This window comes from Pristiophorus japonicus, chromosome 21 (assembly GCF_044704955.1).
Source record: "Pristiophorus japonicus isolate sPriJap1 chromosome 21, sPriJap1.hap1, whole genome shotgun sequence".
In the NCBI taxonomy this organism is placed as follows: domain Eukaryota; kingdom Metazoa; phylum Chordata; class Chondrichthyes; family Pristiophoridae; genus Pristiophorus; species Pristiophorus japonicus.
This window is the reverse complement of record NC_091997.1, coordinates 83,575,994-83,600,786: the sequence shown is the minus strand read 5'-3', so window position 1 is coordinate 83,600,786 and position 24,793 is coordinate 83,575,994. Positions and strand designations below refer to the sequence as shown.

The 24,793-nt window shown below is 47.8% G+C and overlaps 1 protein-coding gene across 5 annotated transcripts in view; it reads right to left on the bottom strand.

Moving 5' to 3' along the window:
• Positions 1-2,376: 2,376 nt before the first annotated feature.
• The window catches only part of LOC139234151 (GRAM domain-containing protein 2A-like), a 104,877-nt gene continuing 82,460 nt past the window's right edge, over positions 2,377-24,793 (bottom strand). For 4 of the 5 annotated variants that reach the window (XM_070865144.1, XM_070865139.1, XM_070865145.1 and 1 more), the window contains 4 exons: positions 21,078-21,237; positions 13,610-13,703; positions 5,521-5,628; positions 2,377-4,348 (listed from right to left, as the gene is read on the bottom strand). In XM_070865144.1, the coding sequence (XP_070721245.1) occupies positions 4,345-4,348; positions 5,521-5,628; positions 13,610-13,703; positions 21,078-21,237 (366 nt within the window). In that variant the 3' untranslated portion in view covers positions 2,377-4,344. Of the gene's footprint in view, positions 4,349-5,516; positions 5,629-13,609; positions 13,704-21,077; positions 21,238-24,793 lie in introns of those variants that run through there. The other variant, XM_070865142.1, reaches the window with a different exon arrangement.

Below are 24,793 nucleotides of genomic sequence, written 5' to 3'. Positions count from 1 at the left end.
TTACGCTGGTAAAAACAGACATAAGGCCTGCTTTTACCAGCACAAGAGTTTTAAAAGATAGAAAAAATAAATGTTATGACAAATTTTTATATTTGAAACCCTGTCCATTAAGTTAAGTTTATTTTTAACACTATGAAAACATATTTTTAAAAATGTTTCTAAAACATTTCATTTAATTCAATTTCTATTAATTTTAAATAAGTGAGGTGTGTTTTTACTTATGCCTTCTGTTTTCTTTATTTTGGGGCATATTCCCATTCATAGCTTCCATTACTATCAATGAGAAAATACTTCATACAAAAGCAAAATGCTGCGGATGCTGGAATCGGGAATAAAAATAGAAAATGCTGGAAGTCTCAGCGGGTCAGGCAGCATGTGTGGAGAGGAAGCAAGGTTAACATTTCGGGTCGGTGACCCTTCGTCAGAACTTCATTTCGATTGGTGGTCGAGGCCCATGTGATCCCAGGATGCCCGTATGCTCCCGGGGATGGTGGGCCTCTGCGCTGGGCTGCGTATCTAGGCCTCGGAGCGCAAGTGTTCATTCCTCCGGGACCCCCAGGTACTTCCGTAAAACAACATTTGGTCATGGGCACCGCGGGAAGCCTCCGACCGCAATATCTGGGCCATTGTGTACAGGTAGTGCCCTCCACAGTGAGACTAGCTCCCGGTGCACAATTTCTGTTGCTTCAATCGACTGAAGAGCAGGGTTCTTGCGTTGACTTTGGGTTTGGCCATTCATTTGCCCGCTAGTTTTATGACAACATTCTTCCTGGAAAAGCACAGCGCAAAGTTGGGCTTCCAGCAAATAGGTTAAAAAGGGCAACCATTTGATGAAAAGGCATTTCAACACATTGTGCAGTAAACAAACTGAAACGAGAAAGTGAAATATTCCCTATAAATACGTAAATCTAAGAAACAATTAAATCAGTGGCAGCAGCTGCCTGAAGAATTCAAATCTTATCTCTCCAGTCAGGCTGAAAATGTCAGTGTGTGTGAGAACCAATATCAGCGCCTCCTACCTTTATACAAATAGCAGTGCTTATTCCCCACTGTAACTACACGAGATAAAATCAGTTTGAACTAAGTCATTAGAAAGGAAAATTGAATACAGGTACACGGTTCCTTTTAAGTGTCCTCGCCCCCCCATCCCCGACCTCTCGCAGACAGGAAAATATATAAAGCAAGATATACCCTTGTATTGGAATGCAGTGACTGATGAGGCTCTGTTCAGTGACAGCATCAAATATTAATGTTTGATAAAGGCTGTTTGATCATTTGTCCGGTTTACCCTGTAAACTCCTCCAGAACCTGCTGCCCTCTGCAATCTCTGTACTCCCACAGTGCTGTAAGAGAGGGAGTTCCAGGATTTTGACCCAGTGACAATGAAGGAACGGCGATATATCTTCAAGTCAGGATGGTGTGTGACTTGGAGGGGAACGTGGAGGTGGTGGTGTTCCCATGCACCTGCTGCCCTTGTCCTTCTCGGTGGTAGAGGTCGCGGGTTTGGGAGGTGCTGTTGAAGAAGCCTTGGCGAGTTGCTGCAGTGCATCTTGTAGATGGTGCACACTGCAGCCACGGTGCGCCGGTGGTGAAGGGAGTGAATGTTGAAGGTGGTGGATGGGGTGTCAATCAAATGGGCTGCTTTGTCCTGGATGGTGTCGAGCTTCTTGAGTGTTGTGGGAGCTGCACTCATCCAGGCAAGTGGAGAGTATTCCATCACACTCCTGACTTGTGCCTTGTAGATGGTGGAGAGCCTTTAGGGAGTAATTTCTATATAATCCCTTCCCTGGCAAAAACCTGTCCCTCTTCATATAAATCCCGCTGGAAATCTATCTAAAATGAGCTCAGATTTGATGCAGAATTTGTAGTCTACATCGATTAGGCTCCATGCAGAAAGAATTCTACAGCATTGAAGTGCCACAATAAGACCTTTGTGCAGTGACCTTCCGCTGACCCCGCCCCAAATTCCGAGGTTGGGGTCATTTATTCGGGGCAGGCGCAAGAATGGAAGTTAGAGGCCTTGATTGGACAACGTGAAATGTCTTTGCGTCTCCCCTCTGGGTACAGGGAGGCTACTGTTTGATGCCGAGCCCTTCACTAGGCCCAGAATGGCACCTACATCTGTCGTCAGCAACCAGTTGGAATTCCCAAGGTAGCCCAGTAACACTGCCAGAAAAGTTCCCCTCAGAGTGCTGGAACTACAAGTGGGGGTTGGAGGAAGCAAATCCCCTCCTGAGTCTAATTTCTTTCAGAGTTCCCAATGGGGAAGTCCCATCCCCCAACCCCAGAATTAACCCTTTCATGTGAATTATTTAAAAACATTGGCGTAAATGAATTGAAACATTGAGAAAATCACATGAACAAATAAACGCCACCTTTATTGTATTTATTATATTTACTTTTTTTGTTGAAAAATGAGAAAAACATAAAAGATTTATGATGCTCAAACTTGGCCATCTCTCTGTTTCGAGTGTCATTGCTCACAAAGCCTAAGTAATGAGTGCTCAGCTTTTAGCCTGCTCCCCATTTATGTTATAGTCTGTAGTATCGGATCATCAGAAAGGTGTACTGTGGATCATAGGCCTGTTGTAACCTCATACCTTAATTGTGCAGCCACACTGTCCATTACATTATATGCAATTCCATTACCTTTTCACAATAATTTCATGCCCACCAGTCCTGCCAGTTCTATGCCCTCTTATGCTACTCAGCATTCACCATCTAATCGCTAAACTCCTCCTATCATACCAAGTGACAGATCAGCTTGTCATGCATACTTCATATCTCCCAATGGTCTTTACATGTCCTTCTGCCATGCATTCAGTAGATGTTATCTCAGCTTTGTTATGCTCCCAGATAATGTCCATCTCTCATTCTCTCCAGTACATGTCCTTCTCCCATTCTCTCCAGGACATGTCCTTCTCCCATTCTCTCCAGGACATGTCCTTCTCCCATTCTCTCCAGGACATGTTCATCTCCCATTCTCTCAAGTACATGTCCTTCTCCCATTCTCTCCAGGACATGTCCATCTCCCTTTCTCTCCAGGACATGTCCATCTCCCTTTCTCTCCAGGACATGTCCTTCTCCAATTCTCTCCAGTACATGTTCATCTCCCTTTCTCTCCAGGACATGTCCATCTCCCATTCTCTCCAGGACATGTCCTTCTCCCTTTCTCTCCAGGACATGTCCTTCTCCCATTCTCTCCAGGACATGTCCATCTCCCTTTCTCTCCAGGACATGTCCATCTCCCATTCTCTCCAGGACATGTCCTTCTCCCATTCTCTCCAGGACATGTCCATCTCCCATTCTCTCCAGGACATGTCCTTCTCCAATTCTCTCCAGGACATGTCCATCTCCCATTCTCTCCAGGACATGTCCTTCTCCCTTTCTCTCCAGGACATGTCCTTCTCCCATTCTCTCCAGGACATATCCGCCTCCCATTTTCTCCAGGACATGTCCCCATGCCATGTCATCCAATACATTCTATCCCATTATATGGTTGATCAAATATAGGGCCACTTTTTCATTATTGTAATATTTATTTCAAATCCAAAAGCGAATGTTTTTATAATGTAAACAGTCGTAAAATGTTCTTCTCAAAAAGTGGTGTGTACAATAATATTCAATCAGCATCTGATAAGCAACAGCTATAAATAAATTGAGACAGTCGCTAAGCTATATCAATGAGTAGCTCCTAGGAACAATTAGATCAACAGTCGGTGGATGAAATCCCTCTTTGTAAAGTACAGACCAGGGAAATGTAGATTCCACCCCTGCAAGTGATGAATTGCTGTCCACGCAGTCTCTTCTGCCACATCAGATAAAGTAGAGCTCGACCAACCCCAGTGCTCTCAATGAGCGGGACTGGCGATACCTTCACAGCTGATCCTGGAGTTCTAAACGCTGCTGTCCAATTTCCAATGGATTTAAGAACTAATAAACAGCTCCAGTCCATTCCTACCAAAATGCTGGATAATTGGTTTCAGCTCAAGCATTGAGGTGGGTCTCGGATCTCAGAAGTAAGACCTGAAACAATGGAGTGCTATCCAAGATTGAAGTTATGTTTTAGACATTCACGCAAAATAAAACCAGGCTGCTCATTTACTGTTTTGTGTAATTGCTGTATCGTGTTGAAGGCTTCATGTTGCACATTAAGTACTGTCATCGTGTCAATGAAAACACTGCTAGTCTTGGTCTCTTTGATAAAACTAAGCAGGAATGTAATGGTGGTTTCAATCTACTCCTGCGAGAGGTAATGGTGTCTCAGTGTTGCTGTGGCCTCCACCTTGTCCATTCCCGAGCCACTGTAAGCCGCCAGTTTCAATGGGACCTCAAGGATGTGCTTTACCTGGGACGCAACGAGACGTGAGGGTGAGTACATGACACGGTAATGCACTTAAGGTCAATTTCAGCAAATCATCTCAAAGCATTTTTCATATTATACTAATGATAGACTATATACAACCAGTTATACAAAAGGACCTCCAAATCCTAAAAAATACTGTGGCTGCACATCCCTGAATGAAGCCAGCAACCATCGACATCAGAAAATTGATTACCGGGAGAGGTCCCAGACCCATGTTCCATTGCCTGATTACCGGGAGGGGCATCGGACTCATGTTCCATTTCCTGATTACAGGGAGAGGCACCGGACTCATGTTCCATTGCCTGATTACATGGAGAGGCATCGGACCCACGTTCCATTGCCTGATTACAGGGAGAGGCACCGGACTCATGTTCCATTGCCTGATTACATGGAGAGGCATCGGACCCACGTTCCATTGCCTGATTACAGGGAGAGGCACCGGACTCATGTTCCATTGCCTGGTTACCGGGAGTGGCCCCAGACCCACGTTCCATTGCCTAAGTACAGAAGAGGCCCCAGACTCACGTTCCATTGCCTGGTTACCGGGAGTGGCCCCAGACCCATGTTCCATTGCCTGGTTACAGGAGAGGCACTGGACCCACGTTCCATTGCCTGATTACAGGAGAGGCACTGGACCCACGTTCCATTGCCTGATTACAGGAGAGGCACCAGACTCACGTTCCATTGCCTGATTACAGGAGAGGCACTGGACCCACGTTCCATTGCCTGATTACAGGAGAGGCACCAGACTCACGTTCCATTGCCTGGTTACAGGAGAGGCACTGGACCCACGTTCCATTGCCTGATTACAGGAGAGGCACCAGACTCACGTTCCATTGCCTGGTTACAGGAGAGGCACTGGACCCACGTTCCATTGCCTGGTTACAGGGAGTGGCCCCAGACCCACATTCCATTGCCTGGTTACCAGGAGAGGCACTAGGCTCACGTTCTATTGGCTGGTTACCGGGAGTGGCCCCAGACCCATGTTCCATTGGCTGATTACAGGAGAGGCCCCAGACCTACGTTCCATTGGCTGATTACAGGAGAGGCCCCAGACCCACGTTCCATTGGATTACAGGAGAGGCCCCAGACCCACTTTCCATTGGCTGGTTACTGGGAGAGGCCATTGATCAGATATTGACCAGGGGGCTTACCTCGTGTGGGCCGGTGACTGGGAAGCTGCGTCCAAGAGTCCGAGCTGTTGCTCTAGGGAGAAAACTCTGAACGTCATGTAAATCGATGATGCCAACAGGATAAGGACTCTAGAAAAACATACATTCGCCGTTTGATAAATCCACAGGAATTGAGTTACATAAATTAACAGAAAACCCAACGTTCCACACAGGTGTCAGTTCGAAACAAACTTCTTTCCTTAATAATAATAGCCAACTGTTTTTCAACCTTCGATAAACATCTACAATATATCAAGGGCTACATATTGTGCGACCCTGCACCTATCGGAAAACTACAGGTGCATTGCCGATTATTTTCTGTCTGTTGAAATCTTAACGTGCTGCATATACTTGCTGTTCCTGTATGTGTCACTCAGCCCCCGGAATGCTGTTTCTATTATTCCTGCCCGCCACGTTTCAACTAATTACAGGAGAGGCTTTTGGTCTCTGTATTTAAGGAAGGGTATACTTGCATTGGAGGCTGTTCAGAGAAGGTTCACTAGCTTGATTCCGGAGATGAAGGGGTTACCTTATGAGGAAAGGTTGAGTAGGTTGAAGTTCAGAAGAATGAGAGGTGATCTTATTGAAACTTATAAGATAATGATGGGGGCTCGACAAGGTGGATGCAGAGAGGATATTTCCACTCATAGGGGAAACTAAAACTAGGGGACATAGTCTTAGAATAAGGGGCCGCCCATTTAAAACTGAGATGAGGAGGAATTTCTTCTCTCAGAAGGTAAATCTATGGAATTCTCTGCCCCAGAGAGCTGTGGAGGCTGGGTCATTGAATATATTTAAGGTGAGTTAGATTTTTGAACGATAAGGGAATAAAGGGTTAGGGGGAGCGGGCAGGGAAGTGGAGCTGAGTCCATGATCAGATCAGCCATGATCTTATTGAATGGCGGAGCAGGCTTGAGGCCTATTCCTGCTCCTATTTCTTATGTTTTTATGTTCTTAACTTATATACATAGGCCATACGTATACAAAAGCGAAATACTGTGGATGCTGGAAATCTGAAATCATCTTCATCATAGGCAGTCCCTCGAAGCAAGGATGACTTGCTTCCACGCCGAAAAGAGATGACTTCACGGGTGTTTCAATGAAGGACCTAATATTCCAGATCCCGAACAACATGTTGAAGGGTTGAAGATGCCTGTGCGTGGATTTTTATAATGTGGGGTGGCCGTTGCCTGAAATATATAAATAGCGAATGCTGGAAATACTCAGCGGGTCAGGCCAGATCTGTGGTGAGGGAAACAAGAGTTAACGTTTTAGGTCAATGACCTTTCATCACAACTGGAAAAAGTTAGAGATGTAACCGATGTTCCCTCTTATTTCTTTCCGTGCACGGTCCCTTTAACTGGCTGCGCAGCCTGCTCAAATTTTCCCGCATACGGGGTTTGCGTTTGTATAAAAGCTGGTGAACGGCCTGCCCAGGACCTCCAGACTGCAGCACGGCCGCACAGTTTAATGGGAACGTTGGATGTAACAGGTTTTAAGCAAGTGCAGGGGCAGGGAAGGGGCAGTGGATAGGAAAGAACAAAAGGGGAAAGGTCAGTGATGGGGTGGAAGGCAGGAGAGATTAAATGACAAAAGGGATGATGGTGCGAGGCAAAAGGAGATGGTAATGGGACAGGTAAAGAAACAAATGATGGGTCTAGAGGAGGTGTAAATGGGAATAGCAGAATTATTACCAGCTCCTACTGTCTGAAAAAATAAGAGCAGTGGTTATGATCTGAAATTGTTGAATTCAACGTTGTTCTCTCTTCCCCTCCCCCTTTCCCATCACTAACTTTTTCCAGATCTGATCAACCTGAAACGTTAAACTGTTTCTCTCTCCATAGATGCTACCTGACCTGAAGAGTTATTTCCAGCATTTTCGGATTTTATTTTAGGCCTTACACTTACCGCCCATTGAGTCCTCCGAGTCAGGGGGCGCTGTGCCCCACAGTGTCATGTGTCTGAAGTCTACGAGAATTCAGCCGCTCGCCTCCGCGATCAGGGTCAGAGGAGAAGAGTGAGCCACAAAGCTTCAGCTTTCTCTTTAGGTGAACTACCGAGTGATCGGTCAGGAGAAAGGAGGGTCAGACAGGAGGACTTGCAGACGCGTACAAAGAAAGACTTACATTTATATAGCGCCTTTCACACTCACCTGACATAGCGCTTTACAGCCAATGAAGTACTTTTGAAGTATAGTCGCTGTTGTAGTGTGGGAAATGCGGCAGCTATATTGTGCACAGCAAGCCCCCGTAAACAGCAATGTGATAATGACCAGATAAACTTTTAGTGATGTTGGTTGAGGAATAAATATTGACCAGGGATAACTCCCCTGCTCTTCTTCAAATAGAGTGCCATGTGATCTTTTACATCCACCTGAGAGAGCAGACGGGGCCTCGGTTTAATGTCTCATCCGAAAGACGGCACCTCCGACAGTGCAGCACTCCCTTAGCACTGCACTGGCAGTGACGGCCTGGATTTATGTGCTCAAGTCCCTGGAGTGGGACTTGAACCCACAACCCTCTGACTCCGAGGCGAGGGTGCTGCCCACTGAGCCCCGGCTGGCACTACAGAGAAACACTTTTGACGAGCAACCAGAAGGAATGGTAGCAGAAGGCCACGAAGACAACATTTGTCGATTATATTCAATAAAGTTGCATTCAGCAGCTCCAACAGTGGAAACTATGGGGTGAAGTAAAATTGTCTTGCAGTCCTTCAAACTGAGAAGGACAGCAGGTGCAATAGGTGGAGCTTTTACTGGAGACATGAAAGAATGGCAGGCAGACTCAACAATGATTCAGCACCAGATCTAACAGGTGGGGAAGAGCAAGGTCGTAAACCTTATACACCGGTTAGAATAATCTCCGTCACTTCACTGGCCAAACAGGCCATAGAGCTGGAGCTCCTTCAGCATTTCCTCCATCAGCTCTTAAGAAAGAATGAAAAAAGGAACAAAAAAAACAAGGGGAGAAAGAAAGAAAGAAAGAGAGAGAGAAAGAGAGAAAGAAAGAAAGAAAGTATGTAAGTAAGTAAGTAAGTGTTATATATGCAGACTATAGATATACTCTCTGTGTAGTCACTGTGTCGTAGCATAAGATGGAGACTTGTTACCTGATGAACTATCAATAAGGTTTACACTGTGTATATACTATGCTGGCACCACTAGAGGGTGCACCTGGTAGAGACCGGGGTTTCCTGCCCTGGTGGCAGGGGCTGTATAAAAGGGGAGCCACCATGCGGCTGCCTCACTCTGGAGTTACGAGTAAAGGACCAAGCTCACTACAGTTTGAGTACAACACATTGCCTCATGGAGTCATTCATAGGTACACTACAGACATAACAACTAGTGACGAGAATGCAGACTTTCACGCGATTATGGCTACCTTTGGCACACTAAAAGACTTTGCAGAGGGTGATGATTGGGATGCTTTCACAAAAGGGCTCGAGCTATATTTTGTGGCAGACGGACACATTGGCAGAGAAGCGCAAGGCTATACTGCTGACCAGTTGTAGGCTGAGGTCTACCGCCTCGTCAGGAACTTGCTGGCACCCACAAAGGCCAAGGATAAGACATACGATGAGCTGACTGAACTAATTCGCAACCAACTTAAACCAAAAGAGAGTATCCTCATGGCCAGGCACAGATTCTACACTCACCGCAGACCTGAGGGCCAGGAGATTGCAAAATATGCTGCCGACCTCAGGAGACTTGCGGCACCATGTGATTTTGGCACGCACCTCAACGAAGCATTGCGAGACATCTTCGTTATAGCAATTGGCCACGAGGGCCTCCTTCACGAGCTATTATCTGCCGACACCACAGTCAACCTGCAGAAGGCCATCAGCATCAGTCAGGCATTCATGACCTCAACCTGCAGCACCAAGCAAATTATTCATCCTGTGGACTCAAACCCGGCACGTACTGTACACAGAATGTTGCCTTTCACAGGCAAGACTGTAGAATGTGGCTCTGTCCAGGGCAGAGAGCACAGACCTCAGAGTTCCAGAACCCAGAGTCCGCTCATGCTGGGGTTGCGGAGGAAACCATAGGGCTCACCAGTGTCGGTTTGCTGAGTACATATGCAAAGCCTGTAATACAAAGGGCCACCTCCAGCGTATGTGTAAAAGAAATACGACTCACCATCTAGCAGAGGAGTCGATAGATGACTTTGAATCTAGCGGGGAGTATGATGCTTTGACCTGAGAGGCAGCTCAGCCCCAAGAAGAAGTGTATCGAGTGTATACCTGCACCACCAATTGTCCTCCAGTGAAGATAGAAGTCGAGATAAACGGCGTTCCAGTCTTCATGGAAGTGGACACAGGAGCGAGCCAGTCAGTGATGAGCCAGGATGCCTTTGAGAGACTATGGAACGAAAAACGACCCGAGCTGGTTCCAGTACAGGAAAAGTTGCACACCCCTACACCAAGGAGCTGATCCCAGTCCTTGGTAGTGCGGATGTAAGTATAATCCATAATGGCGTGGTGCACAAGTTACCTCTGTGGATTGTTGCAGGTAATGGTCCAATGCTACTCGGAAGAAGGTGGATGGGGAAGATCCAGTGGAAATGGGAAGACCTCTTCACATCAGCAATCGATGTCCCCCGTGCTCAGAGGCAGAGCAAAACCTCACCTTTGCTTGAGCCAGGCACCAGAGAACAGACCAGCGCAGCACCTGAAGCACAGACCGTCCATCATGACTGCGTGCAATGATCCGACCGGAATGACCTAAAAGCACCTTCTCGGCCCCAGTGGCAGGACTCCTGGGGAGAAAGATCGAATTCACAGGCACTCTTCCAGTTTTTGTGTCAGAATCGCGGGAGAGAAGGATCAAGGCAGTTGACCTCGAGGACAGAGGCAAGATGGTGTCCCTAATACAGCGAGGGGCAGCGTGGCTGAAAAAAAGATGGCTGTGGCCAGACCACGAGGTGCAACATTGAGGGACCAACACATGATGTCTAACGAAGGATTTGACTGGGGTAAAGCCAGCAGGGTTCTCTTAAGGGAGACCTGCAACCAACTGAACTTAAAGAGACATTGTATGCATGGCAATCAATGTAACGAACCGATTAAGATTGTGAACAAAATGTTGTTGCGAATTGTCAGTACTATTCCTAATGTAAAGAACAAAATGTTGTTGTGAGATGTCGGGAATAGAATGTCCGCAAATGTAGCAAGTGATCGACCTCAGGAGGGTGAAGGCACTGATCCTGATAGCCTGCCCCAGGTCTATCCCACGCTGCAGGCTCCTAATGGCACTATTTGCCACTGACCTGGAAACGAAAACAGCGCCAATAGGCGCAGTCGGCCGTCGTTGCCCACCACCCGGGTGGAGACGGCGCAGCCCCCCAGACCCAGTCGCTACCTCGGCCATGTCCGGGAGTGAAAGGTTAGAACCAGCGAGTTCCCCAAACGGGACCTGGAACAGCCACGTTCCCAACACCGTTAGACAGCAGGCAGAAGATTCTGCAGCCCTCAAAGGAGGACAGGGAGGCCACACACATCTGTGGCTCTGCCCACCACTAGGCAACAGCAAAGGCCCTGAGTCCTGGCTAGGTGAGCAAACCAAGCCCACCCCGCTAGCAAGGGGTGCAGCGCCGCCATCAGACAACTAGGACCCCGTCCGGTTGCTCTGGAACTAGTGTCCTCGCATACCTGTACTGCTACCTCAGTACTGACCATGACTGAACCATGAATGCAATCTACCCAAGCCTGGCGCACGACCATAAAACATAACGAATGTAAGTCACTGAACCAAGGTTTCACGATACAAACTGTAAAAAAGAATGTTTTTTCTTCCTTTCTTTGTACTTGCACTGTGTCTGATCCTGTATGTTAATGTAACGGGCCAGCTACATCACCTCGCAGTGCGGGGAGCGGGGGAGGGGAGGAAATGAATGTATGTAACCATGGACACACACATGGATCAGACCCAGAACCCACTGGAACATCCACTGAATCATCGAACCATCCAAACTGGTAACCACTACCCAACGTTGTGGCCAAAGGACTTGGGGGTTAACAGGGAGAGAGCCAAGCCAAAGCACAGCCAAGGTGCAAGGGTTATTGGCACTTAAGTCTGGGGAGAGCTAAGCCAGAGCACATAGTGCAAAGGTCATTGGCACAAAGGACCTGGGGGGGGAGTGATGTTGTGTATGCAGACTATGGATATACTCTCTGTGTAGTTACATAAGATGGAGACTTGTTTACCTGATGTACTGTCAATAAGGTTTACACTGTGTATTTCCATGCTGGCACCACTAGAGGGTGCAACTGGTGAAGACCGGGGTTTCCTGCCCTGGTGGCAGGGGCTGTATAAAAGGGGAGCCACCATGCAGCTGCCTCATTCTGGAGTTAGGAATAAAGGACCAAGGTCACTACAGTTTGAGTACAACACATTGCGTCGTGGAGTCATTCATAAGTATATTACAGACATAATAGAAAGAAAGAATGAATTACATTTATATAACGTATTTCACGACCACCGGACGTCTCAAAGCGCTTTACAGCCAATGAAGTATTGTTGGAGTGTAGTCACTAGTTCAGTGAGACTTCCTCATTCCCTTGAACAAAATAAGCCGTCCGCTGCACCTTATACAGGACTACCACCGGCTCTGCCTTTGACAGCACAGCTGCGATGGTTATTGATGGCAACAGTAAATGTTGGAAATGCTGAGCAGGTCGGTCAGCATCTGTGGAGAGAGTTAACGTTTCAGGTCAGTGATCTCTCATTAGAACCTGAAACGTTAACTCTGTTTCTCTCTCCACAGACGCTGCCTGACCTGCTGAGTATTTCCAGCATTTGCTGTTTTGATTTCAGATTTCCAGCATCCATAGTTATTTTGCTTTATTGACGAGCTATGTGCAGAGTCGGATATCGCCACAGTACAGATCGCACAGCAGACACTTTAAGGTGCAGGATCTCAGTACTGGGGCACCTGTCCCACTTTCGGCAGTGTCAATATCAGGTACAATATACAATGGGCAGAGTGTCCACCTCGGGCTCAATCACCGATCTCGGCGCAAATTGCGCCCGTTTTGAGAAGTTTTTTTCTCTCTCAAGTTTCCGCTCAAACTCATTTGCATATCCACCCAAACGCAAACTCTGGCCTGAACCAGCGCAGTCCGGCGGTGTTTTAAAACGTAACTTTAAAAACAACGCTTCAAAAATATTCCTTGAAAGATTTAAGAGTGGTAACTTTGATTAAAGCGGCTGAAAATGGGTTTATCACAGAAAAAAATTAGGCATTTTTAATCACAGTATCAATCTACCACCTGTGAGTAACCTGCTCTCAAATGACTTTAAAAAAAATGTACAGAATGATTTGCTTGTTATATTGGGGTACAGTAGTCAGTTTCTTAGTGAATTAAGAAAGTAATAAGTTTGGGGGTACGTTGCATAGTGGTTATGTCACTGGACCAATAATCCAGAGTCCTGGACTAATGATCCGGAGACTTGAGTTCATATTCCCACCACGGCAGCTGGGGATTTTAAATTCAGGAATGATAATCCATGGAATTGTCGGAAAAATTTCAACTCGTTCACTCATGTCTTTCAGGGATGGAAATTTGCCATCTTACCTAATCTGGCCGATATGTGACTCCAGACCCACAACAAATTGATTGATTCTCACCTTCCCTCTGAAATGGCCCAGCGAGACACTCAGTTGTACCAAACCAACTACGAAAAAGTCAGCACTGTGGGTGCACCTTCACCACACGGACTGCAGCGGTTCAAGAAGGTGGCTCACCACCACCTTCCCAAGGGGCAATCGGGGACGGACAATAAATGCCGGCCTTGCCAGCGACGCCCACAGCCCAGGGACAAAGTAAAAAAAAAACGTGCCTCGCGCCCAAAAGAACCAGCTCGATTTTTTGGAGGCCCGCAAATGAGCGCAATTAGCGGAAACTTGCCGTGGTGATTAATTCATCCTGGGGGCGGAGCCAGTCTTGTGTCTTAACACCCAACCTCAGAAGAGAGTTCATTGGTCCTGACACATTCCCACATTCCCACTTCTTTCACAGCGGATAATAAATGAAGAGGTTTCAATAACAGGACGCACTGTCCAATACTTACATGACAATTAATATCCTGAGAAGTCCATATTCCACTTTTCCAATCCCCTCCACAGAGTCCAATTCAAATATTTTTTCTTTCTTCACCACTCTTTCTAAACAAAAGAAACACAGAGAGTGAGCGGCAGTGAGGGCCCCATTAGACATATTTTGTTGGTGGGGGAACATATCCCGTTGCTTTATTTTCAGATTACGTTCTCAGTTCTCCCTTAACCTCCATTCACCGACTGAGCTCAAGTAGAGAGGCATAGGGCCAGACATTCAGCTTCATTGCCGGCGATTTTCTCGGCGGTACAGCTGGTTTTACGCCCGGCGAGAGTTCCCACTTAAGTTTTTTGATGGTATCGCCCACATCTGAAGTCGCCCGTCGGGACCAGACCGCCCACGTGCAACGCCGAGAATAACGGCCAACGTCCAGATCGCTGAGAAACCCGCCCTGTAAACGCTGCTTAAACAGGGCGATAAGGGGGGGGGCCCTGCAAAAAAAGGTAAGTGAAAGGTTCTTTCATTATTTTTTTAAATGTTACCATGGCGATTAGGGTTAAAACTGTCTTGGGAAAGCTTTGTATGTGTTTTATTTTCATGAAATCTTTTAAAAAGTTTTCCCGCTCCCTAGGCCCAATCGCAGCCTCGGACTAAATTTTACTACTTACCGTCCATTCCGGTAACGACAGCCCATGTGCTAACTTTGCACTTACCTGCCGAGAAAAAAGTGCCGAGAATGAGTGTGCAGTGCCCATTTTCTCGCCGGGCGATCAGTTCTACTTACCTTCTAAATGGAGATTCTCAGCAACTTTTTTCGCCGAACATTAACGTTGCTTCTCAGCGGGCAATCGGCCTTTGAGGGCCTTTATGGAAAGTCTGGTCCTGTAGATCTGTTCCTACCTCTGTGCTCACTGGCCTACATTGGCTCCCGGTCCGGCAACACCTCCATTCTAACATTCTCACCCTCGTGTTCAAATCCCTCCATGGCCTCGCCCCCTTCCTATCTCTGTAACTTCCTCCGGCCCTACAACCCCCAGAGAACCCCGTGTCCCTTAAAGTCTGGAATCGTGCAACCCCACTTCCTTCACCCCACCATTGGTGGCCTTGCCTTCAGCCAGCTAGGCCCCAAGCTCTGGAATTCGCTCCCTAAAGCTCTCCACCTCGCCAGCTCTCTCGCATAGAATCATAGAATGGTTGCAGCACAGAAGGAGGGCATTCGGCCTGATGAGTCATAAGAACATAAGAATTAGGAGTAGGAGTAGGCCCTACAGCCCCTAGAGCCTGCTCCGTCATTCAATAAGATGACGGCTGATCATCGAGCTCAACTCCACTTTCCCGTCTGGTCCCCATATCCCTTGATTCCCCTAGACTCTAAAAATCTATTTATCTCAGCCTTGAATATATTCAGAGACTCAGCATCCACAGCCCTCTGGGGCAGAGAATTCCAAAGATTCACCACCCTCTGAGTAAAAAAATTCCTCCTCATCTCAGTCTTAAATGGGGTACCCCTTATCCTGAGACTGTGCCCCCTGGTTCTAGACACTCCAGCCAGGGGGAAACAACCTCTCAACATCGACCCTGTCAATCCCCCTCAGAATCTTGTATGTTTCTCATTCTACTAAACTCCAGAGAGTATCGGCCCATTTGATACAACCTCTCATCATAAGACAGCCCTATCATCCCAGGGATTAATCTAGTGAACCTTCATTGCACTTCCTCCAAGGCAAGTATATCCTTCCTTAGATCAGGAGACCAAACCGGTGCACGGTACTCCAGGTGTGGTCTCACCAAGGCCTTGTACAGTTGTAGCAAGACTTCCTCACTCTTATACTCCAACCCCCTTGTAATAAAAGTCCTCCCATAAGATGCTCCTTAAAGCCTATCTCTTTGGCCAAGCTTTTGGTCACCTGTTTTCATATCTTCTCTTTTGGCACGGGGTCAATTATTGCTTGATAGCGCTCCCTGTGAAGCGTCTTGCGACGCTTTACGACATTAAGGGTGCTATATAAATGCAGGGTGTTGTTGTTGCGGGTCTCCATTGATGCCTCTGTTGAGCCTGTTTCTAGGTGATGATTGACTTGCTCACTCCCTGTGCACAAACACCTGACCTTGGCCCAGAATCCTGCTACAGCAGGTACAGCTGAGATTGAGGACAAGTGAAGAAAGATAGAAAGAAGAAAAGTAAAAGTGGAGGGCAGAGAAACCTAAGGCAAAAAGCTAAAAGGGCCACATTACAGCAAAATTCTAAAGGGGCAAAGTGTGTTTGAAAGACAAGCCTGAAGGCTCTGTGCCTCAATACGAGGAGTATTCGGAATAAGGTGGACGAATTAACTGCGCAGATAGCAGTTAACGGGTATGATGTAATTGGCATCACAGAGACATGGCTCCAGGGTGACCAAGGCTGGGAACTCAACATCCAGGGATATTCAACATTTAAGAAGGATAGACAGAAAGGAAAAGGAGGTGGGGTGACATTGCTGGTTAAAGAGGAAATTAATGCAATAGTAAGAAAGGACATTAGCTTGGATGATGTGGAATCGGTATGGGTGGAGCTACGGAATACCAAGGGGCAGAAAACGCTAGTGGGAGTTGTGTACAGACCACCAAACAGTAGTAGTAAGGTTGGGGACAGCATCAAACAAGAAATTAGGGATGCATGCATTAAAGGTACAGCAGTTATCATGGGTGACTTTAATCTACATATTGATTGGGCTAACCAAACTGGTAGAAATGCAGTGGAGGAGGATTTCCTGGAGTATATTAGGGATGGTTTTCTGGACCAATATGTCGAGGAACCAACTAGGAAGCTGGCCATCCTAGACTGGGTGATGTGTAATGAGAAAGGACTAATTAGCAATCTTGGAGAAGAGTGATCATAATATGGTAGAATTCTTTATTAAGGTGGAGAGTGACAGTTAATTCAGAAACTAGGGTCCTGAACTTAAGGCAAGGTAACTTCGATGGTTTGAGTCATGAATTGGCTAGAATAGACTGGCAGGTGATACTTAAAGGATTGATGGTGGATAGGCAATGGCAAACCTTTAAAGATCACATGGATGAACTTCAGCAATTGTACATCCCAGTCTGGAGTGAAAATAAAACGGGGAAGGTGGCTCAACCGTGGCTAACAAAGGAAATTAAGGATAGTGTTAAATCCAAGGAAGAGGCATATAAATTGGCCAGGAAAAGAAACAAACCTGAGGACTGGGAGAAATTTAGAATTCAGCAGAGGAGGACAAAGAGTTTAATTAAGAGGGGGAAAATAGAGTACGAGAAGAAGCTTGCCGGGAACATAAAAAACTGAAAAACTGACTGCAAAAGCTTCTATAGATATGTGAAGAGAAAAAGATTAGTGAAGACAAATGTAGGTCCCTTGCAGTCGGATTCAGGTGAATTTATAATGGGAACCAAAGAAATAGCAGACCAATTGAACAAATACTTTGGTTCTGTCTTCTCGAAGGAAGACACAAATAACCTTCCGGAAGTACTAGGGGACTGAGGGTCTAGTGAGAAGGAGGAACTGAAGGCTATCCTTATTAGGCGGGAAATTGTGTTGGGGAAATTGATGGGATTGAAGGCCGATAAATCCCCGGGGCCTGATAGTCTGCACCCCAGAGTACTTAACGAAGTGGCCCTAGAAATAGTAGATGCATTGGTGATCATTTTCCAACAGTCTATCGACTCTGGATCAGTTCCTATAGACTGGAGGGTAGCTAATGTAACACCACTTTTTAAAAAGGGAGGGAGCAAGAAAGTGGGTAATTATAGACCGGTTAGCCTGACATCAGTAGTGGGGATAATGTTGGAATCAATTATTAAGGATGAAATAGCAGCACATTTGGAAAGCAGTGACAGGATTGGTTCAAGTCAGCATGGATTTATGAAAGGGAAATCATGCTTGACAAATCTTCTGGAATTTTTTGAGGATGTAACTAGTAGAGTGGACAAGGGAGAAGCAGTGGATGTGGTGTACTTGGACTTTCAAAATACTTTTGACAAGGTCCCACACAAGAGATTGGTGTGCAAAATCAAAGCACATGGTATTGGGGGTAATGTACTGACGTGGATAGAGAACTGGTTGGCAGACAGGAAGCAGAGAGTCGGGATAAATGGGTCCTTTTCAGAATGGCAGGCAGTGACTAGTGGAGTGCCGCAGCTCTTTACAATATACATCAATGATTTGGATGAAGGAATTGAGTGTAATATCTCCAAGTTTGCAGATGACACTAAACTGGGTGGCAGTGTGAGCTGTGAGGGGGACGGGGAGGTGCAACGAGACCTGGGTATCATGGTACATCAGTCATTGAAAGTTGGCATACAGGTACAGCAGGCGGTGAAGAAGGCCAATGGTATGTTGGCCTTCATAGCTAGGGGATTTGGGTATAGGAGCAGGGAGGTCTTACTGCAGTTGTACAAGGCCTTGGTGAGGCCTCACCTGGAATACTGTGTTCAGTTTTGGCCTCCTAATCTGAGGAAGGACGTTCTTGCTATTGAGGGAGTGCAGCGAAGGTTCACCAGACTGATTCCCGGGATGGCAGGACTGACATATGAGGAGAGACTGGATCAACTGGGCCTTTATACATTGGCGTTAAGAAGGATGAGAGGGGGTCTCATAGAAATATATAAGATTCTGATGGGACGGGACAGGTTAGATGCGGGTAGAATGTTCCCAATGTTGGAGAAGTCCAGAACCAGGGGACACAGTCTTAGGATAAGGGGTAGGCCATTTAGAATTGAGATGAGAAGAAACTTCTTCACTCAGAGAGCTGTTAACCTGTGGAATTCCTGCCGCAGAGAGTTGTTGATGCCAGTTCATTGGATATATTCAAGAGGGAGTTAGATATCAGTTAAGATATCAGGTGTTGTTGTACAGTTAAGATATCAGTTGTTGTTGTACAGTTATGGTATCAGTTGTTGTTGTACCGTTAAGGTATCAGTTGTTGTTGTACCTCAAGTACAGGCAGCAAATATCAGCACCTCTCAAATGGTTAATAATATTTCAAACTTTGCCAAAAGAGGCACAGCAATCAGGAGAGGTGCTAAACATTCACAAAATATGCTGTATTGTGGACACGGACTGCAGCGGTTCAAGAAGGCGGCTCACGTCCACCTTCTCCAGGGGCAATTAGGGATGGGCAATAATCCTTTTCAGAATGGCAGGCAATGACGAGTGGAGTGCTGCAGGGCTCAGTGCTGGGACCCCAGCTCTTTACAATATACATCAATGATTTAGATGAAGGAATTGAGTGTAATATCTCCAAGTTTGCAGATGACACTAAACTGGGTGGCAGTGTGAACTGTGAGGGGGACACTAGAGGCTGCAGAGTGACTTGGACAGGTTAGGTGAGTGGGCAAATGCATGGCAGATGAGGTATAATGTGGATAAATGTGAGGTAATCCACTTTAGGGGCAAAAACGCGAAGACAGAATATTATCTGAATGGCGAAGGATTAGGAAAAGGGGAGGTGCAACGAGACCTATGTGTCATGGTTCATCAGTCATTGAAAGTTGTAGCAGGCAGTGAAGAAGGCAAATGGTATGTTGGCCTTCATAGCTAGGGGATTTGAGAATAGGAGCAGGGAGGTCTTACTGCAGTTGTACAGGGCCTTGGTGAGGCCTCACCTGGAATATTGTGCTCAGTTTTGGTCTCCTAATCTGAGGAAGGACATTCTTGCTATTGAGGGAGTGCAGCGAAGGTTCACCAGACTGATTCCCGGGATGGCAGGACTGACATATGAGGAGAGACTGGATCAACTGGGCCTTTATACACTGGAGTTTAGAAGGATGGGAGGGGATCTTATAGAAACATACAAGATTCTGACGGGACGGGACAGGTTAGATGCGGGTAGAATGTTCCCAATGTTGGGGAAGTCCATAACCAGGGGACACAGTCTTAGGATAAGGGGTAAGCCATTTAGGACTGAGATGAGGAGAAACTTCTTCACTCAGAGAGTTGTTAACCTGTGGAATTCTCTGCCGCAGAGAGTTGTTGATGCCAGTTCATTGGATATATTCAAGAGGGAGTTAGATATGGCCCTTACGGCTAAAGGGATCTAGGGGTATGGAGAGAAAGTCGGAAAGGGGTACTGAGGTGAATGATCAGCCATGATCTTATTGAATGGTGGTGCAGTCTCGAAGGGCCGAATGGCCTACTCCTGCACCTATTTTCTATGTTCCTAAATGCCGGGCTTGCCAGCGATGCCCACATCCCGTGAATGAATTTTTTTTAACTACTGGAATGCCACGAGCCACCCAACACTGGGTGCAATAATCCTCATGCAATTGCACGTACTATTCACGCACAATCTCAGCCACATAACTGTACAGAAGCTCCTACATACTGTAACACACTCGCTGATACACCAACACATAAGTTCACTCGCTCGTGTCCTCACACCTCCCACACTCACCCCCAGGCCCGGATTCAGGGCCTGATGGGCCTGGGGCAAACTGATCCCAACGGGCCGATAGTTCTGTTTGTTGATTTTCATTACATTACGTGTATGATTCTGATTCTGAGTCTGAAAACATCGGCCGGTATATTCAACAATGAAAACAGATATCCTGTATCAAGCAGGTATATATTCTGGTTCTGGTAACATTGCAATACTAGATTCCTGTACATATATGCAAATTTCTCTAATAATATTTTAAATAAAACAGGCTAGTACATATTCTGTTCTGTATATCGGTACATTAGTGTATATAGGTACTTCTGTACATTGGTATATTAGTGTATATAGATACTTCTGTGTATCGGTACATTAGTGTACATAGGTACTTTTGTATATTGGTATATTAAAGTATATAGGTACTTCTGTATATAGTATATTAGTGTATATAGGTCCTTCTGTATATCGGTATAAACAAGAAAATCTATTTTCTTCAGTCTTGTTTTTCCGCTCTTATTGTCGATTCTATTCAGCCTATTTGGGATACCTTATTCTTTTTCCCTACATTTATTTGGTGGGCCTCTGTTGTTTGGTGGGCCTGGGGTAGTAGCCTCATCTGCCCCGTGATTAATCCACCCCACGGTTAATCCACCCCACGGTTAATCCATCCCACGGTTAATCTGCCCCACGGTTAATCCATCCCACGGTTAATCCGCCCCTCGGTTAATCTGCCCCATGGTTAATCCATCCCACGGTTAATCCACACCGGGGTTAATCCACCCCGCAGTTAATCCACACCGGGGTTAATCCACCCCACGGTTAATCCACCCCACGGTTAATCCATCCCACGGTTAATCCACCCCACGGTTAATCCACACCGGGGTTAATCCGCCCTGTGGTTAATCTGCCCCTCGGTTAATCCACCCCGTGGTTAATCCGCCCCACGGTTAATCCGCCCCGTGGTTAATCCGCCCCTCGGTTAATCCGCCCCGTGATTAATCCGCCCTGTGGTTAACCGCCCTGCTCACAGACACACATGCCGGGAGATGCACACTGACCCACCATGACCCACAGATCACGTTCGGCGCTCACCTCTAAAGGTCCGACTGCTGTAACTGGAGCTCTCCGCCTCTGGGGCACTTAAACTGCTGGTGGAGTTCTCGAGCAGGGACTGGTACTCCGTCTCTGGCAGTGAGGACGAGGAGCCGTTGGATAATTTCCTCTTCCAGTCTGAATGTAGCCGATAGTCTTCCTGAGAAAGAGCAGTAAAAGCCCAGTTACTCCACTACACACTCCACGGGTCGGGATAACACCTCATCGCTGCTGCCAGCAATCGTACAACACAAACCTCCCATGGGGAAGGACGCACTGGGGGCTTTTCCATTTATTAACTTTTCCAATCAAATTAAATATGGGGGTAAGTGCGTTCCTGTGCTGCCCAGTTGGGAGACAAGCTCAGTCTTTGAGTATACTCAAGACCAAGGTCGATAGATTTGTAGATATTAAGGGAATCAAGGGATTTGGGGACAGTGTGGAAAATGGAGTTGAGGTAGAAGATCAGCCATGATCTCACTGAATGGCGGAGCAGACTCGAGGGGCCGAATGGCCTGCTCCTGCTCCTATTTCTTATGTTTACGTTCACATGGAGTGCGAGCAGAAGAATTGGGGCCAGATATTGTGATCCTATCTCTGACCTAAGATCATAAGAATGTAAGAAATAGGAGCAGGAGTCGGTCATTTGGCCCCTTGAGCCTGCTCCGCCATTCAATAAGATCATGGCTGATCTGATCTTGGCCTCCACTTCCCTGCCCGCTCCCCATAACCCTTTGACTCCGTTATCGTTCAAAAATCTGTCTATCTCCACCTTAAATGACCCAGCCTCCACAGCTCTCTGGGGCAGAGATATCCAAAAATTCACGGCCCTCTGAGAGAAGAAATTCCTCCTCATCTCCGTTTTAAATGGGTGGCCCCTTAGTCTGACCATTCCACATTATCCCTATCTCCCTAGATTCCCCCACGAGGGGAAACATCCTCTCTGCATCTACCCTGTCAATCCCACTCAGAATCTTATACATTTCAATACGATCACCCTCATTCTTCTAAACTCCAATGAGTATAGGCCCAACCTGCTCAACCTTTCTTCATATGACGACCCCCTCATCTCAGGGATGAACCTGGTGAACCTTCTCTGAACTGCCTCCAATGCGAGTAAGACCCTCCTTAAGGGCCGGAATTTGATGAAGGCCTCCACCCGGCCAAAGTGCCGCCGATGGTCGCCGAGGTCCCTGACGGTCCTTTGGGCTGGGTTTTCATCGCCGAGGTCCCACGAAGGTCAACGGGCGGCAAATGGACGACGTACGCGGCCAATCTGGGCAGCAGTGGGCGGGAGATCTCATTCTCGGCGGCAGAGGCACTTAACGTTCAAGTGCCGCCGAGGATGGAGTCAGGCCCACGGAGGGTCGAAGATCTGGAAAGCAAAAGCATTTAAAAAAAACCATCTGAAGACCTTGGGGGGTCCCCATCCAGGTAAGTCGCTGTAAAGGAAAAAATTACAAAAAGTGCACTAACTTTGTTTCCCCATCTTGCGACTTACCGTCGGGGATAGACCCGCCTCCATCCAGCGGTCTACCCCCGTTCTACCGCCGACTCCCGCCCTCGTCAATATCGCAGCTCGACGGGCGGGAGGTCAGTTGCACCACTCGGCCGCCCTCTGATGTCAGCGGGTGCTTCCCGGCGGCTCTCCCCCCTTCCACCCCCTCGTGCCCCCCTCCCACCCTCCGCCCCTCTCCAGCCCCCTCCCCCCCCTCAACCCCCACCCCCTCCTCCCCTCCCGCCCCCTACCCCCCCCAGCCCCCCTCCCGCCCCCTCCAGCCCCCTCACCCCCCACCCCCTCCTCCCCTCCCGCCCCCTACCCCCCCCCAGCCCCCCTCCAGCCCCCTCACCCCCCCGCCCCCTCCCGCACCCCCTCCCGCCCGCTCCCACCCCCTCCCCTCACGGCCCCCTCCCGCCCACTCTCCCGCCCCCATCCCGCCCACCCTCCCGCCCGCTCCCGCCCCCCGCTCACGGCCCCCTCCCGCCCCCCTCCCAGCCCCCTCCCGCCCCCTACCCCCCTTCCCGCCCCCCTCCCAACCCCCCTCCCCTCCCGCCCCCCTCCCCCTCCCGCGCTCCCGCCCGCTGCAGGCCATGTCGGAAGTGGCACTGGGCGGTTTGACGAGAGGAATGTCGGCGGCCATGGGCGGTAAGTTAGTTCTTCAGTCTAAGGATAAGCCATTTAGGACCGTGACGAGGAGAAACTTCTTCACTCAGAGAATTGTGAACCTGTGGAATTCTCTACCACAGAAAGTTGTTACGGTCAGTTCGTTACATATATTCAAAAGGGAGTTAGATGTGGCCTTTATGACTAAAGGGATCAGGGGGTATGGAGAGAAAGCAGGAATGGGGTACTGAAGTTGCATGATCAGCCATGATCATATTGAATGGTGGTGCAGGCTCGAAGGGCCGAATGGCCTACTCCTGCACCTATTTTCTATGTATCTATGTTTCAATTTCGGGCCCTAAATACGGAGACCAAAACTGTCTGCAGTTCTCCGGGTTCACCACTACCCTCAGGACCTGCAGCCCTTTCAGGCATGGATTCTGCCTGGCATCATGGAAACACCCCACTATGCTGTTATTTATATTCTATTTAGCTACTCATTTTTAGTGTGGAAGCAAGTCATCCTTGAATCCGAGGGACTGCCTAAGAAGAATATTTATGGTAAGCTTTTCTCACAGAGGGAGCAAATAGCCTGTTTGACAGGAGACTATTGAATCAAGTCGATGGAGTATTAAGAGCCAGTTCATGCATTGCTGCACTGGTGTATTTTGTCATAAAGAGGTAGAACTCGGATCAGTTGGTACAAAGCTCCACAAGGTGGCTTCCCAGCTTTATACGGGGAACGGTGCTTGAGGTTACTGCAGTGCAGGTACTATTCCACAGGGGGGAGCACAGAGGGAGGGCAAGTCAACCTCAAGTGCGCTCACGAGCCTCTCCAAGTTGGTATCCCTCTGTGCTTTCAACGGCCTTTTTGCGTTGCTGTCGTGGAGTTGCCGGTCCATGTGAAATAAAGAGGCCAATGGCTTTGGCAGAGTGGTGCACAGGAGTTTGGTGCGTCAATTCAAAACGGGATTTCAACACCGTCAGGCACAGCCCGAGAACAGCAGTGCACAAGGCCTGGGAGCAGAGCGCAGCTGTTTCAGTACCGATGGGTAGCACATAAACGGTATCGAAAGAGACACTGCCACAGCCCCCAGAGGAACTTGACGTGGGGACCACTCAGCTGTGGTGATCTTTCTGAGGACTATATATGGATTCCACTCCTCCAGCACTAATGGGCGATGTACGATATACTGCACTGGGCTGTATTGTGTTGTGTCAGACATATTCCCCCGGACAGCCACCCTAATCATGCACTAACAAAGCACTGGAGAAGTACCACCAACGCTGTCTCCACAGGATCCTGCAAATCCATTGGCAGAATAGGCGACCAACGTCATCATCATAGGCAGTCCCTCGGAATCAAGAAAGACTTGTTTCCACTCTAAAAGTGAGTTCATAGGTGACGGTACAGTCCAATACGGGAATTACAGTCTCTGTCACAGGTGGACAGACAGGGAAGGGGAGGGTGGGACTGGTTTGCCGCACGCTCCTTCCGCTGCCTGCGCTTGGCTTCTGCACGCTCTCGGCGACGAGACTCGAGGTGCTCAGCGCCCTCCCGGATGCTTAGGGCAGTCTTTGGCCAGGGACTCCCAGGTGTCGGTGGGGATGT